Here is a 17277-nt window from a genome sequence, read left to right as displayed (position 1 = left end):
TTCCCTGCTGTAGTTGCGCCTCTGTGCGTTTCGCCGTATTTTTCAGACTGCTCATTGTGCGTGCGCATATTGCGTGTTTGTGTGTGTTTTGCTGTACCGCTCTCATTTCCTGCAGAACAAATTAATCTGTGCCCTTCCAGCTACGCTCCCTTTTTGACAGAGGCTGCTCAGAGGAGAGAAATGATGAAGCAAATCCAAAATTCAATCGCCTGTGTTCTGTTTTAGAAGGCACACGGTGTACTGTACAGCCCATAAAAAACTCCCGAACAGCCTCCAGACGCTGCTGCAATCACCCTCCATCAAAACACTTTGTCTCGCATACAAAAATAAGACCCGGCATTGAGCTGAATACCAAATCAGCCCATTAGAGCACAGGGGCACTTGCTACTTAGCAACCAAAGGGATTTAAAGCTGCAATACCCGACAACAAAGGACTAAGATCAGGATCTTTTACAGGGTATTATAGCTGGTGTGAGCTTATTCCATGTTTTAATCGAAAAATGTTAACAAGATGATGGCTGCGATGAAAAGAGGCAGAGGAATGAAACAAATACCAAACATCCTTAGACGGAACCATCATAAAATGCCAAATGACTGCCAAATGACTAAATGTAAATGTAAAGGCAAAAAACTGCATAGTGATGCAGCTTTTTTCATCCCTTTTCGCAGAAAGAATTGTGAAATATTTCAAATATGACTGCATTTCAGAAAATTTGATGTGTATTTCAGTAATAACAAAATACAGAATATATCACTCTAGATAGTAAAAAATAAATAAACAAACTGCTAAATGCATTGTAATATCAAAAAAAAAGAAAAAAAAAAAAAGAAATTATGATTAATATATTTATTTTAAAAAAAAAAATATATGTATGCACACACGTGACCCTGGACTACAAATCCAGTCTGAAGTCGCTGGTGTATATTTGTAGCAATAGCCAAAAATACATTGTATGGGTCAAAATTATAGATTTTTCTTTTATGCCAAAAATCATTAGGACATTAAGTAAAGATCATGTTCCATGAAGTTATTTTGTAAATTTCCTACTGTAAATATATAAAAACTTAATATAGTAATATGCATTGCTAAGAACTTAATCTGGACAACTTTAAAGGCGATTTTCTCAATATTCTTTTTTTTTTGCACCCTCGGATTCCAGATATTCAATTGTATCTCGGCCAAATATCTATCCTAACAAACCATACATCAATGGAAAGCTTATTTATTCAGCTTTCAGATGATGTACAAATCTCAATTTCGAAAAATTGACCCTTATGACTGGTTTTGTGGTCCAGGGTCACATATACATACACATTTCCTGTTCATGACTTAAAACATTAACCATAGAGATTAAAGCAGCCCATCCGAGGCTGAGAAAAATTTCTGCGCAGCTCACCCCTGGGCATCATGGGAATAAACTCTTGTCAGCTTTTTGATGGGATGTAAACTTGTCAAACAATTACAGAGCCATTACCGCGTGTGTAGTCATTTCTCCTGGACCTTATAACGAAGGATTTATGTGGCACATAATTCAAACGGGGGTTTTAAACGGGGATTTAATGTACATCAACAGGTCAGGGAAAGTATTATGGGTTTAAACCACCAGAGAGAACTTAGGGCATGCGGCCAAACAGAAGCTCAGGCCATTTATCCATGCGGCCCGTCATCCCCTGACTATTGCACATGAGGGATGGAGGGAGGGAGGGAGAGAGGGATGGGAGGAGGAGGGTGAGACGGGGCTTTATCAGCTGCTGTGAAGAATTCACATGAGAGCGTTGAGCACCAGGGCATTCTCCCCCTTTCTCCCCACTCTTTATTTGGAGCCCTTTCTTCCATCCCACCCCTCCCCTCCCCTCCTGTCCCATTTGCAGGCTCTCTATTTTGGAATATGTGGTTTGGAAAGCAGTCAAGTTTCATTAATTTCTAGTTTGGGTACAGTATGTTCCTGGACTCACATCTGCGAGCGATCATAAACGCTCTGGAATGTTGGCAGAACATCCAGATCTGCCGGCAGCTGATGATGTCATCACTGTGAGGGAAGAGCTGGCGAAGGGCCAGACTGTGGGAGCCCGGCGCTTTTTGACAGAGAGAGAGAGAGAGAGAGAGGGGGAAATGCTCTCCCTCTCGGCCTTCTCTTTTCTTCTTCCTTCATGCCTCACATTTTTTAGTGTCTCTATTAAGCCCCCTTTTGCAGTGGTTCTCAACTGGAGGGTCGTGACCCCTCTGTTTTGACAAGGTCACGGACATGAGAGAAAAAACAATGTTAAATGTAAATAATAAAATGAAAGAAAAATGATAATCTACAGGTTCCTGTCACTTGATCCAAGCTAACATGGACAAGTTGCGTGAAACCTTGAAAACCATAAACACAACTAGAAAAGTATATTAAAAACTTTTTCAAAAGGTGATAGTTTGTGCCAACCATATTGTTTTTTTTACTTTTTTGAGCTATTTAAAATGATTACTACTATTTTTTTTTTTCAGGATCTGAATTTTATATTGGACATTAAATGTCGACCAAACAAAGTACTGTTCTAATAATAATAATAATAAAATATTATAATTAGATATTTATATTTCATTTAAAATAATTTTTGATAGCTTACTGTTGTATTATATAAAAATAACAAATTAAAATTAAATTAAATAGAATTAAAAAAAATGTTTAATAACATTTTAAATAAAACAATATATTTTTATTGTTTTTACAAAAATAATATTGTTCATTATAAATTTCTATTTCTTTTTTTGTATTCATATTATTAATACAATACTTTGTTGGGTCACCACTTGAAGAAAAAAAAAACTGCTCTCTATTATACACAAATCCACAAGCACAATTTTGTCTCACTGTGACTTCAGATTATCCTAGGGTGAGAAATGAAAGCAGTTCAGGAAAAACATTTCTCACACCTTGAAGAATGAGGACACATATCTGAGAACCGCTCCTGTGTTTAAACACAGTGTCAACACATGCAGCTGAGGACATGAACCAGGAAACCAATGTGAAATGGGCTGAAAAAAGCTCCTACACAACGAAGATAATAGCTCGGCAACAATGGAGCTAAAGAACAGCCTGCGGGCCAAGTAACACAGCCATAATTGAAACGGCTAATTCGCTGTCATCAAAAGAAAGAAAAGCCCATGTGCTTGCAAGTCAACTTGAAAGCAACAGCTGATAGATCACAATAGCCAAGAAAACGATTCCCATTTCTTCTAAATGATTAGGTAACGGAAGAGTTACAAAACTTTTACTAAAAAAAAAAACCACAAGCACAGTTGCATATATGTGTGATTGCAATGGCAAAGGCGCTTGCCAAGCTGCCGGATAGTGTACAAGGGGTCTTGCTGTGTAAGCCCTGTCTCAGTCTACTGAGCTAATGAAGTCAAGTGAGGTCCACTGGCTGGGCCCTCTGGAGAATAACACACAGACTTAATCAGCCTGGGCCAGGCACTTCGCCTTGCTAATGAGAGTGTTCACACAGTCCCCAAGCGTACATGTGCATGTATGCATGGGTGTAGACAGTTCAATTCACCCAGATTTGCCCAAACAGGTAGGTAGAAAAAAAAAAAGCAAGCTTTTTATCCACTTTGAGCCTGTTGAAAGTTACTTCACCTCAGGTTGTGGACCTTGTGTTTGTCTGGAGAACTGCAAAAGCTGTAGATGGTTAAAGTTACAGATTAAGAAAATGCATAATAGCCTACACTGAAGAAGTTAGTCAGAGGCGAACATGTACAAGCTGCATAACATCCCAAAAAAAAAAAAAAAAAAAAAAGCTATGCAAAGAGATCATTATGATTATATAATATACATTTATAGTTATATTTTAAATATATATAATATACATAAAAACATTTTAAAATGCATATACAGAAGTATTATTATTATTATTATTATAATAATAATAATAATAATAATAATAATAATAAGTAACATATATCAAAAGAGGAATAAAATATTAATATTAATACAATCGTTGTTGACCTCTAACAGCTATAAATTCAGTTAAGCTGCAGATGAAAAAAATATTTAAAAGTTAAAAATACGGATGATATATGCCAAACAGCCTATGTTGATCTGTAATCCCAGCGAAAAGCTTTTCCTCTCCTTTCAAAAATGGATAAGAAAAAATGTCCCTTGGCTAGCCTACCCAGACCACGCTCTGCACTCTTTGAAGTCACAAGGGAAGCTCACATAACACTAATAGCCTAGTCGTGCTCCAAATGTCTGAGTCACTCCCCCCCCCCCCCCCTTTTTTTTTGCTCCAGTGGTGTGCTGCCTCACTACCCAGCAGCTCCCAGACCATGCTGACCTTAAACCTGAGAAAAAAACACACATACTTTTCCATTATCAGCCTCTCACCGCAATGCACTCCCACCCAAACTCCAGGACGTGAGGCCTTGAAAGCCCCAGAAGAAAAAAGCCCAACAAAACAGCAACCACAACCACTGCTGTCAGACAATAATTTGAAAAAAAGACAACATAGGGAGAAAAAAAAAAAAAAAAAAAAAAAAACTGGCGCAAGATTCACTGTACATACTGTACCCTGGGCTGTGGCAAGCGGCCCAGACTGGCGCCCTGCCAAGTCCACAATAAAACAAACAGAGACAGCGTGCACCAGCCGAGAGGAGCGAGGGGGGGTGTGTGTGTGACTGAAATGGTACACCACAATACACACGACATACCTAATACCATTCTTCAGCACCATCTCCTGAAGACGAGGGAGCGGAGGAGGTGGAGGGCAAAGCCACTTGCTTGGTGTCACTGATAAATATCAAACCGCTCAGAACAGGAAGGATAAAAACAGAAAGTTTGCAATGAAAGAACAAAGCAACAAAAAAACAAAACACAGAGCCGAGCCGTGTCTCTGCCACTGTCTGTGTCTATAAAAGGGTTTCCACTGAAAAGCTTGAGCATTACACAAGAGTGAAGCTCTCAAGAGCCAGACTGCTACAAACAAAAACCAGGTTAGCGCTGTGTGTCAAGCATCGAGCATATGAACGTTAAAACTGTTTTGTTCTAGAGTTTTTTTGTGTTCTGTTTTGATGCACTAAAAATAAGCCGCCTCGCAATGCTCGCTTATTCCGCCTGTTGAGGGAGGCTGTCTGGGGCTGATTCTTTTGGTAAAGATCTTAAGGAATTATGACTGGTTCTTCTGTCGTTTTAAATGCAAAACTGCTATCGTGATTACCGACATTTCTCATTTTTGGCTCAACTTCACAAAAGTGATGTAAATTTAGGGAAAAAACAGAAACTGTATGTGGCAGAGTGCTTAATGAACACAGCCCATGTGCAGATCCCATCATTGCATGTCTTCTGGTGTTTTCCATCATGTTTGGTTCCGATATCTGAGATCAGTTCAGAAGGGAGCCTTTCAAAACACCTGATTCTGATGTAAAAATGGGCTTTAAGTAAAATAGCTTATTCTAATATTAATTTTATGAAGATGAAGGAGAGGAGAAATAGAAGCAGCTGATGATGCTGCTGCTGATGAAGATGAAGGAAGCAGAAGCAAAAGATAAGATGAAGAAAAAGAAGGTGGTGCAGAAGAAATACAGGGAAGAATCAGCAGTAGCAAAAAAAGAGGAAGAAGAGCAGAGGAAGAGTAAAAGCATCAGCAGAGGAAGATGGGAAGTAGAAAAGCAACAAAAACAGCAGAGGAAATGGAAACAGCAGCAACAACAGAAGCAAAAGATGAAGAAGCAGAAGCAGTGGAAGAAGCAACAGCAAAAGAAGAGGAAGTGTAAAAGCAGCAGCAGAGGAAGATGAACAAGTAGAAAAGCAACAAACAGCAGAGGAAAAAGCAGCAGCAAAGTAAGAAGCAATAGATGGAGAAGCAGCATCAGCAGCAGCAAAAGAACAGGAAGCAGAAGAGCAGAGAAACAGTAAAAGCAGTAGCAGAGGAAGATGAATTAGAAACAAAAACAGCAGAGGAAAAAGCAGCAGAAGAGGAAGAGTAAAAGCAACAAAAACATCAGAGGAAAAGGAAGCAGCCGTAAAGGAAGAAGCAGCAGCAGCAAAAGAAGAGGAAGAAGAGCAGAGGAAGAGTAAAAGCAGTAGCAGAGGAAGATGAATAAGTAGAAAAACAACAAAAACAGCAGAGGAAAAGGAAAGCAAAGAAAGAAGCAACAGAAAAAACAGCAACAGGTGAAGCAGCAGCAGGTGAAGCAGCAGCAGGAGAAGCAACAGATGAAGCAGCAGAGGCAGATGAAGCAGCAGAAAAAGATAAGGAAGCAGAACAGGAAGAGGAAGCGGAACAGGACGAGAAAGAACCACATGGTACAAGTTAAAAAAACAGCATTGTTGTTTGAGAAAATGAGATTTGAGACTACGTTTAAAGCTGAGGACACTTGAGCTGCAGGGGCCAACATTCGGACTACAGTATACTCCCGCAGTAATCCAGAGAGGGTGAAGAGTGAGGCCCCGCAAACACTAACAACACATCAAATGGCACTCAGTCCTTCTGATTGGAGAGTCACTGAGCAAGTCAGTGGCTTTACAAAGGCCTTTTTGAAGCATTCTCTAGCCCACAGTCTCATGCAACCCAGCTTCTGAGCACAAGATTATCCGCAGTCATATTATCCAAACTGCACAAACCAGTCTCCCATAAGGATTTCTGGATTACTATACTGACACGGAACATACTTTCGCACGAGTACAGGCGTCTCTGCGGGTCAGTGCGGAATACCAAACAGAGTTATTCACTGGAGTTCAGACTCGGCCTCTTTGTCTCATCGCAGAACAGCTCTCATAAATGTCACCATGCAGTACATGCTCCGTGGGCTGCCATTATGAGTGCACGAGTACTACAATATCTCCACAGTGTCTGTTATTGAACTTGCATCTTGGGATTTGAACAGCCTCTAAAATAAACATTAGATATTTCCTTAGAGCAGCGTCTGCCATGCTGAGTCGTGCATGAATTGAATTGGGCGGCCCAGCGTGAGATGTCACTCATCTCTCCACTCCACGTTTTTAAACGTCCTTGTAAAAAGTCAATCTCATCTCACTATATGAAGATATTGATATCGAAATATTCCACCAGTACTAGGCGGAAAGTTTGAAATGTTTGGTGGTGTAATTGAGTTTTTTTAACTAATCTAATCTAAACCCCTAATTACTGTGGAATCAATTACCTCGGCACAGCACTCGCTCTTAATTATCATAAACCCGAGTGCGTTCGATAGGGGGGCAAAAAGTCTACAAAATTTCACCATTGTGGATATCTGCTGTGCGGTAAGGACTTTGGCTTCTTTGGCCTGTGAATTTGGCAATCGCAGAGGGAGGTGAAGGGAGATTCCTGTTGGCCTGGGCTGGAAACCTGGAGTCCCACTGCTTTTATAGAATCTATATAAACCAGATTCACTACAGACCATGAAAAGAGCACTTCTCTATTAAAGAAAAGACTCTCCTCTCCAGAAAAAAAAAAAAAAAAAAAAAAACACATACAACCTCCAAAAATTAACTGGAAACAAATGCAGATATTCCAGGATTCGACATAGAGAATAGATAGAAATATACTACTGTTCAAATGTTTGGGGTCAGTAAGATTGTTTTTAAGTAAATTAATGTCTTTATTAAGCAAGGATGCATTCAATTAATCAAAAAGAAACAGCAAAGACATTTATAATGCTACAAAAGATTTTGACAAAAGACTTAAATTTTTTTGTATCAAAAAAAAAAATCTGAAAGAATGAATCTGGTTTCCACAAGAATATTAAGCAGCACTGTTTTCAACTGTTTTTGAAATGTTGCTTGAGCACCCAACCAACATATTTCTGAAGGATCATGTGACACTGAAGACTGGAGTAATGAGGAGGAAATCCATTTACAATCACAGAAATAAATTACATTTTACAATGTTAAAATACAAAAATTGCATTAATTTAAATTGTAATAATATTTCAGAATATGATTGAGTTTTCTATATTTTTGATCAAATAAATGCAATCCTGATGAGCAAAAGCAAATTCTTTATTCAAATTTTCAACTTCAAATATCCAAACTTAGGTCAAAATTATTATTATTATTATTATTTTTTAATTATTACATTTTTACAATTATTTAAAACTAATATATTTAAACTATAAAATTATTTAAAATCTGTTGATATCAATTCAATTCCTCTTCCTGTCATTCCAGTTCAACTTTTAAATGCATGAACTGAAAGTGAGAATTCAGAATTTCACCCAACCCTTAAAAACAAGCATCCTTATTAGTGATGTTACCCGAGTGAGACAGCAAGTGCATCCTTAGGCGCAGACTGTCTAGGAAGCGTTTTCCACAAAGCTCGCATCCGTAGGTCTTCATTCCGCTGTGCAGCTTCCTACGGGGAGAAACAGGACAAAATAACATCAGCCAACACCATTTATGTCACTCGCACAAAAACCAGGAAAGCACTTGGGTATACTATGAGATTTGATTAGCGTGCTAAATGGCAAAGCCAGAATAGCATAATTTTACTTCCCACCACACAAGTCCTACCACTTCTCTTACATCAGATAACAAGAAAGAGGATATTAAGACCAGAGCCCTTGTTTTTGGGAAATACTAAAGTGAGGTTTGTAAAACCGCTGTTTATCTTCTTGAGAGGAATAAACCATTGTTTGCAACCACTCAAAGCTAAACTTGCACATCTCCCTGTCACTTCAGCTAATTATTCCCATATTTAGACAATCATATGTATATTTAAGCCTGTCACTAGATGTCACGAAATGCCTTGAAAGCAAAAATTATCAATGGCACATGCGGTTTCAAAGTCCTATTGTTCATTCATTCAGTTCCCCAAGCGGAGATGAAGGAGCCCTTTATCTAAACAGGAACATATAGATGGCCACGAGTCCCCACATAAGAGTGACTTTAACGGCTGAATTTGGCTGCAGGGTCCATTTCAAACAGGGGTCAACTTTTCATGAGGCTAAAAGAGAAACATTTGTTCTCTTAAATTATAACATCTCTGAGTATCTGGGAAAGATTAACCCAACAGAATGGAGTCCCACAAAGCATGAGTCAAATGGACTTTCAAAGCAACTGCACAATTAATGTAGGTAAGTGTCTAAAACATTGCTGAAGAAATCTACATTTTCTCAGCCCAATCAAGTTTTAAAATCACCCTCATGTTGCTTGCAACTACTAAAATAATAAAAAAACAACAACTCCTAAGTAGTAAAAAAAAAAAAAAAAAAAAAAAAAAAAAAAAGAAGAAGTCTTTTTCCCTTTGGTCATGTCTTATCTCGCCTAGGGCACCAAGTGAGTCAGGACTGCCACATGGAGCCCCATTGAGTACAGGAAGAGACAACAATCTCCTTTTGTTTCACTGTCCCTTGGATTAAGCCTGAAACCTGGCTATGTTTAAGTGTATTTACCATTTCTACCATTAGCATTCTGCTTTGGCCCTTTTGTGGATTCAAAATCAACTAGTGAATGCACATGTGTGATTTTCTCAGGCTTGAAAACAAAAGATCTTGAGCATCTGCATCTTTTCAACGCACTAATCCTCAGATGCATTACATCCGATTGCTAATAAAGAAGTACAACCGAAAGTCAATGCAAGCGAATTAACTAACTCAGGCTGGTCACTGCCACTTGTTAAGAATATGAAACTCAGTCACGGCAGGTAAGTGATTTTATGTGAAGCTGCTCAAAGTACGAGGTTTGTAAGAATGCCGCGAGAACACTGGCAACTTGCTACGAGTGGTGAACTGAATTCACCATTATTGAATTATTAGCATGCTTACAGCATTTGGTAATTGTTTCCAGAGTGGTAATTAGCTCATTGTTTGCACTTTAGTGCCAAATATATACATCTTTAATGAGGAACAAAGACGTGTACTTTCTTTGATTTCTATTCATACTACATAGATAACGCGCACTGCGCAAGGCAGATTTTTGTTTCTTTAAACTGTGTCATTTTCATGCTAGTGAAATCCATAAGCTGTTTGGTTCAATTGATTCTTTAGTTGATTCTTCTATAAAGACGCACTAACCAAAAACTATTTTTATCAAACAGCCCTCGTTTCTGTTTGAAGTTGTGAGAATCAGCATCACATGCTGGGTTGTAATGATTTAAGCTTTTATTCTCTGTTCTTATAAACAAGAGTTGGCAGTACATGGAAATAGTGGCAAGAATTATGAAGCAAGGAAGTGTGGTTTAACCTCAGCGAGAGAGAGAGAAAAAAAAAAAACACCAATGGAAAACCATTTGAGGGTTGAGAATCACAAAAGAGAGACTTCAGAATAAAATAAACAAAAGGGGGGGGGGTGAGAGAAAACTTGCGACGCATCCAAAATCCTGATGGCTGTCTTCTAGATGGGGATTGTGGAGACCCAACAAACAAAGAGAAGAATGAAGCAGCAAAGCCCTTTGGCAAGCTGCAAGTAATTAAAAAGGCCTGTAAACGCCTTCCAGGATAAAGGGCACTTCAAAAGACGGGCGGGCGAGTGAGCGCGCGAGGGGGAGCTGGGAAAAGCCAGGGGTCTGTGCACCTTTGGGATCTGGGCTAATGCGGCACAATACAGAGATACTGTAGGGGGAACACTCAAAGGCCTTTGTGTGCCTTCAATCTAGCCATTGTCCCTCTCCTGAAGTCTGAGGAGAACGCGCTTCCACTGATTAGAGACTGACAGAGAGCGCATACTGTCGGAGTGACCCTCCGAGCCCTGAGGGGACATTTGAGAGCTGATAGAAGGCAGACTGGCTACTTGAGGCAGGAAGAACTTTCACTATATATAAGTACATTAGAATAAGAGACTTGTGCAATCATCAAAAAACTTTTACTACCTTAACAAATGTCACTGTGAATTAGGGTTGCGCAATATATTAGCAGGAGGACAGTTAGCTAAAACTAAAACTATTAAAAAAAATAAAAAGGCCATTTGTTACATAAAATAAAATGAATGAAGTTCATATAAAATTAATAAAATTATCTTTTTTATACTAAAATAACTAAAAACTGAAAACTAAAATATAACTGAAATACAATTAATAAAATCTATATAGACATGCTTTAAAAACACAAATGAGGAAAAATTAACAACAAAATTAAAGAAACAAAATACAAATAAAAATAAATAAAATATTAATTTGTACAGGATTATATCCCCTATTTTTAAATTTGGATTACATTTGCCGTCATCTAACACTCACTTAGAACTGATCTTGAAAGAACATTAATAATTCTAATCTTTACCAAATCTCTAAATGAATATCCATTTTCATAGTACTGCCATACTGTCATGTGATGACTAAATTAATTTATAGTATTGACATTTTTAATTTAATAACAAAACAGTGCCAGCCACTTAGTTTAAATTTTTATTTTGGATTTAAAGACACAATAGTGTTGGTTACATAGTAATGGTCATATATTGGTAGTCAATAGTATTATTACAGGGAAACCCTGAATATGACATGCTCAAACCTGCTTCCAGCGTGGAGTGAGGCAGCAGTCCTATCTAGGGATGCACGATATTTATCGGACAGATAAATTATCGACCGATATGAGAGAAAATTACGTCATTTTTATTGCTCCGATAAATAAACTAGATCCGATAAAGTATGCTTGCTGGTAAATCAATCAATCAATCAGTCTGATTTATCTGAGATTCATCTTCTTTCCGAGTGCAAGTGATTGCAGCTTTAAACTGCAGTGACTCTCAGCATGTGTTGTGCTCATTACGTCATCATTTGCGAACATGTCTTCGCCGGTCTGGAAGTTTTTCTCGGTGGCACAGGAGGACAATGCCATTGCTATTTCCAACGCATGTTCAGCAAGGATTCCGAAAGGAGGAAAAAAGGCATCAAGTAGGGTTGTGACAGTGAGGAAATTTTCCCACTGGTTAATCGATGTGTGTCAACACCTTACCGGTATCACCTCGGCGTCGTTTGAGTCTTCTCTCTTTTCCTCGCTTTCCTCCGGTTTTAAATAGCTTGTAAGCTCTGTGCGCGTTTTATTTTCACTTTCAAATTAGTGGAAAGGGAGTTCCACTAATTTGAGTTCTCACTTTCCTTTGCTTAAACAGCTTGTAAAAGCACCGTGCGTATTTTATTTTCACTTTTAAATTAACGGCAATTCGGCATCAATTGCTTGAATTCAATTCAAGCAACAACAAAATACAACATAGAACATATAGCTAACTTTTATTAACAAAATGAATAAAAATGCACCATGCTATATGCCTAATATAAAATAACAGATAGCTTACAAATTTTAAATATGCATGGTAGGCCTATACAAAACTGAAAATCAGTAAAGACTGAGGAAGAAATAATTATAAAAAGTAGAACGTTTATTAGTGAGATGGAAAGTTGTGAGGCACGGACTGCATACACTTTGATGTAAAATAATGGGAAAAATATCACAGTTTAAATCAAATAAAAATCAGCAAATACTGTGGAACCAAATAGGCTAAATGAGAAACGAATGTTTAAAAAAAATAAAAAATAAATAAATAGACCTTCTAATATCACCTTCCATAAATGGCAAGTCAACAGGCTTTTCAAAATCCCAAAATATTTTTAAAACAGGCGCTTTTACATTTCGTTTTGAAACTCTTCTGCCATCGTCTTGTCTTTTTCACCTCACTCTTGTCAGTCAGCTCGACTCACTCTCCTCAGGTGATAAATGAAATCTGATCTGTGATGCGCGACTGTCGTTCGTTTAGTGTGCTGCATTGAGCAGCCGCGTTCAGTTTTAATTGTAGTGTCTGTTCTCTAACTGAACTAAATTATTTTTATTACTATTAAAAAAATCTAAATGACAGTGAGGGACGGTGCTGCGGTGGGCAAGTGATAACCGGTGTTGCGACTTAACAACCTTGGTATGAGGATGCACATTATTTTTGTTGAGCATGCACTTTTGTTTTTCTTTTTTTTTTTGAGGCTGACAAATGTCAACGCATTTTTTTTATAATGTATTTGAAAACACATGACTTAAAGACAAGTCACAAGTTACTTCCAAACTGTAATACATTACAGATTACTTGTTACTGTTATTTAAAAGTAATTCCTTACCTTACAATATTACGGTCTCAGAATTGTAATGCGTTACATGACTCCTGTATTACTTTTGAGTTACTTTCACCAAAATATCTACAGAAGTAGAACTTAACATTCTAAAATGACAAAATGTACTAGAGCCCTGCCCTAATGGCAAAGTGTTCATATTTCGTTCTGGCTTTTTATTAAGATCATTTAGAAAAAACGTTTGGAGCATTTTTTGTTCATTAAATACGTTTTTTCTTTCTTAAAGTAACAACCAAGTGGCCAGCGGCAGACCAGCAGGCTGATCATAGCTTATGTTTGATCAATTTAGCCTTCTCAAATCATCACGACTTGCCTAAAATAAAATCTATATATATACTAAAACAGGTGAAGCATATAAAAATGTTTAAACGTTAAACCTAGATACATGTGCGCTGCATCCAGTAGTTTGTGCAGAGAGTGGAAGCTAAAGCGCAGGACATGGAGGCACCAGCGCAATCAATTGCAATTTTTTTTTTCAATGGAAACAAAAAATTTTTATCATAAAGGTAAGAGTAATACATCATTTGTAACTGTAAAGGGTCTACTTTTATTTGTGTGCACTCACAATATCAACAAAACGTCCTTTTATCTTGAACAGGAGCGCTTCACAAAAATGAACCGAAATACATGCCTCACAGACATGATAAATATATAATGTCTGTGAAAAGCTATAAAGAAAGCTTTAAATTGCTACTTAACGAAATAAATAAAAATGAAAACAAAAACTATTTAATACAATCGTTATCCGTGAAGATTCACTTCTCTCTAAAGGCGCGTAGGAGACGGTGAATCTTTACAATTTTCCCTGGACACATTCATGGTAATTACTTATGCTGGGGCTTTTGCTTTATTGTGTGCATTTGAACGCAGAACTCTTCAGCTGTGCTGATGGCTCGCTGCTGCAGCGGGACACACCCTTGACAGTCGCGGCAGCACGGACTCATGTTGTTTCCACCAGCGCGGCAATTTTTTTTCATTAATAATTGATGGATGTCTAAAATATAAAGATAAGGAGAAGCCTAAAACAGGCCAGGCCCACGTCTGAACTATGACGTTAATATTGGTAAAAAAAAATTCATATCGTGCATCCCTTGTCCTATCGTAAAGACAAAGTCGCCGGGGCACCTGCCCCTGCAACTACGACAACTTCTATTTTCTGGACAACCAGAAGTAAAGCCTCTGTAGATTTTATGGGACATATATGCCCCCGCACCCCACCTCTTCAAGACACACACACCTCGTATGTGTGAACCATGGCAGTTCCTTTTCCCCTCAGGCCTCTCCAACCAGCTGTGCTCTGGCTTTGCCACAGAAACTGTAGATGGTGTGTGTGTGAAAGCAGAAGAGAAAGGGGAGGGGTGGCACTCTGTGTGCCTGAAACAGACTGACTGTAGTCATTAAGGAAGCAGGCATAAAACTCTCAAGCCATTTACTCAGTTAATAAGCGACTTTGTCCAACAGTCAGTTTTGACAACGGCAATAAATTTTAAATTTATGTCAACAAAACATATGCTGAACACCTCATTTCAATGCCGGAGTGGCGTGCTGGCTCGTAAATCAGTCCTGTGTTTGAAACCCGAGTAGATTACGGACCTGTGTTATTGAGCTGTTAGAGCCCAGCCCATATAAACCTGAACTTTCTCACTCTTGAGGCCGTACATCATAGCTAGGAGTTCCCCTGTCAGTGTGGCCCGCTTGCTGTCCCCCAGCAGGCCAGAAACCGCAAAAACACTAGGTATAAACAGCATGCGTGTAGGTAAAATTACAGATTTTCAACAATGATTGGTTGGATGCATGAAATGACTACCTGACTGATCAGTCTTTAAAAGGAAAAAAAAAAGTCATAATTTACTCATCCTCATGTTGCTCCAAGCCTGTATGACTTACTTTTTTTTCTGAGAGAAACAAAAGATAGTTTGAAAAATGTTGCTAACCAAACAGCTTTGGTGACCATTGACATCCAATATATGGCCCAAAAAAAAAAAAATACCAAAAAAAAAAAAAACCTGACATTGCTCAAAATAACTTTTGTGTTCCACGGAAAAATTTAAATCATACAGATTGGGAATGATATTTAGTTGTGTAGATGACAAAATGTTCATTTTTTGGGTGAACTATGCCTTTAAGAAAACTCTGACCCTTTTTGGACACTTTATGGGGTGTTTACATAGGGAGATGCCCTCGCATTTAAAAAAGGCTAATTAGAGAGCATTCAAAATCAGCATGAAACAACAACTTCCAAAGATGTCCATCTGAATGTGTATGGCTTTTCAGAGAGGGTTTAACAGTCTGAACACAAAGCGCATCACATTGTCAGCAAACCTAGGTGGCAATATTGCACCTTAATGCTTAATCCACCTGTCAAAATAAAAAAAAAAAAATTACAAACGCAGTGTACCTACTACTGAAGAACAAATTCATGTCAGTGGAGATGACAAAAGAAAGCAGGATACTAGCTCACCAGTACACAAAAAAGTAAACGTGACTGATAAAATTCTCTTATTTCTGTAGATATTCCAATGATATTGTTATTGTGAATTATTTTGGCCACAATGATCATACTCTAAAAATCTGATATTGTGACAGCACTATATCAAAACTTACATTCAGATAAAAATAATAATACAAAAAATAAACTAGTTGACCAACTAATCAACAAGATGTTGGATGGATGGATATAATGCATGCATTCAAATTCCCTTCAATAAATTCCTTTCAAATTTTGAACTGTATTAAACTGAATGAGTTGATTCAATGCTAAATGCTCATGTCTCTCACGACAATAAACTATGCAATACTGTCTGCCATCTACTGTCCTCTACGTAGTTCTTTTCATCCTAAAGCCTTTCATCTCTCTGGCCCTGCCCTGATGAAACAGGTTGGAGCACCGCTAGGTTTAAGAGCGGCGTGCTTAACAACTGTGGCGGAGGGGCATGTGACACTAGCAGCGGGAGAGGCTATGAATGCTAGGCCAAAGAAATGATAATGCAAAAGAAAATCATGGGAGAGTGGAAGGCTATTCCTAGGAACAGAGAAGCTGGCCCGTGCAGCCAACCATGCCCCTCATTCATCTGCTTTTAGAAGGTCCCACTCGATCCCTAAAAGGCATGCCGGTCCATGTGCGCACTCAGATTAAGGTATTTGTCAAAGGGGGCCAACAATGCACAAGAGAGGGAAAGAGAAAGTGGGGTGGGGGGCCAATCTGTCAATCCACTGCTGCACTTGAGCTTAATAGAGATTTCAGTGAGGTGTTGACACCACGCTGCCACAACATTACCATAATGATGATTAATGTTAATTGACTTTTCAAAAGATCCTCTTTAGTAAAGGACAGTTGACTGACCTCGGCTAGAAAGTGTTTTTATTATTACAATGTACAAATAGAAAACAGAAGAATAGAACAACAATCTCTCATGCTCAACAATGACAGAAAAACATAGTGAGTCTAAAAGTCTGAGCTCATACGGACTAATTTAAACCTGAAAATAAAGAGATTATTTAAATTTAAGCCATTTTAAATTTTTAAAAACTGTAATTTCTAATCAAATATACAACATATACCACACGATATACGGGGGTCCATATGATTTATTTAAAGATTTAAAAAAAAAAATTGAAATTAATAATTTTTTTCAACAAAGATTAATTAAATTGATCCAAAAGTGACTAAGGACATTCCAAATATTTTAAGAATATAAGATTAAATACTTTGTGGCAAACATGAAAAAAGACAAAACCGGTTTCGTCTCGCTTCTGAGGGATGAGACATCCCTAAACTGACTGTTTGCGGTATATCTGCTTTATTTTAGAAATCTTCAGTGAGACTACCAGCATGTCTTTTCCCCAGTCTTTTCCAGTCCATTAAGAATGAATGAGGCAGACAATGGCGAATCAGATGGCAAAAAAACAAAAAACAGAACGACAGCATCAACAACAAAAACCAACCAAATTTCAGCTGTTCAAGATAAGCCCACCCTTAACCCCTGCAACTGCATCCATGAAAAGCCATTACTGCGTTTATGAGCCGTGCGCCACTTCTCCCTCGCTCTCTTTATCTCTTTCTCTCACACACAATGTGGTTACGCTCTATATGATACAATTGTGCTTGAATATATTATTTTGACTGACAGAAAATTACATAGTACTGCCAGTCTCTCTCACTGTTTACCAACCCTGTCTTTATGTCTATCCTTTGTTTCAAGATCTTTTTTTTTTTCATGATCGGAATGTATCAAATGGCTGGGTAATTCT

At 38.0% G+C, this 17277-nt stretch overlaps 1 protein-coding gene across 3 annotated transcripts in view; it reads right to left on the bottom strand.

Moving 5' to 3' along the window:
- LOC306862843 (zinc finger and BTB domain-containing protein 16-A-like) overlaps positions 1-17277 on the bottom strand; it is a 118592-nt gene that overhangs the window by 54232 nt on the left and 47083 nt on the right. For all 3 annotated transcript variants that reach the window (XM_079405863.1, XM_079405864.1, XM_079405865.1), the window contains exon 3: positions 8231-8328. In XM_079405863.1, the coding sequence (XP_079261989.1) occupies positions 8231-8328 (98 nt within the window). The remainder of the gene's footprint in view (positions 1-8230; positions 8329-17277) is intronic.

The sequence above is a fragment of the Barbus barbus genome, assembly GCF_936440315.1.
Source record: "Barbus barbus genome assembly, chromosome: 43".
Classification (NCBI taxonomy): Eukaryota; Metazoa; Chordata; class Actinopteri; order Cypriniformes; family Cyprinidae; genus Barbus; species Barbus barbus.
This window is presented reverse-complemented; position numbering and strand designations above follow the sequence as displayed.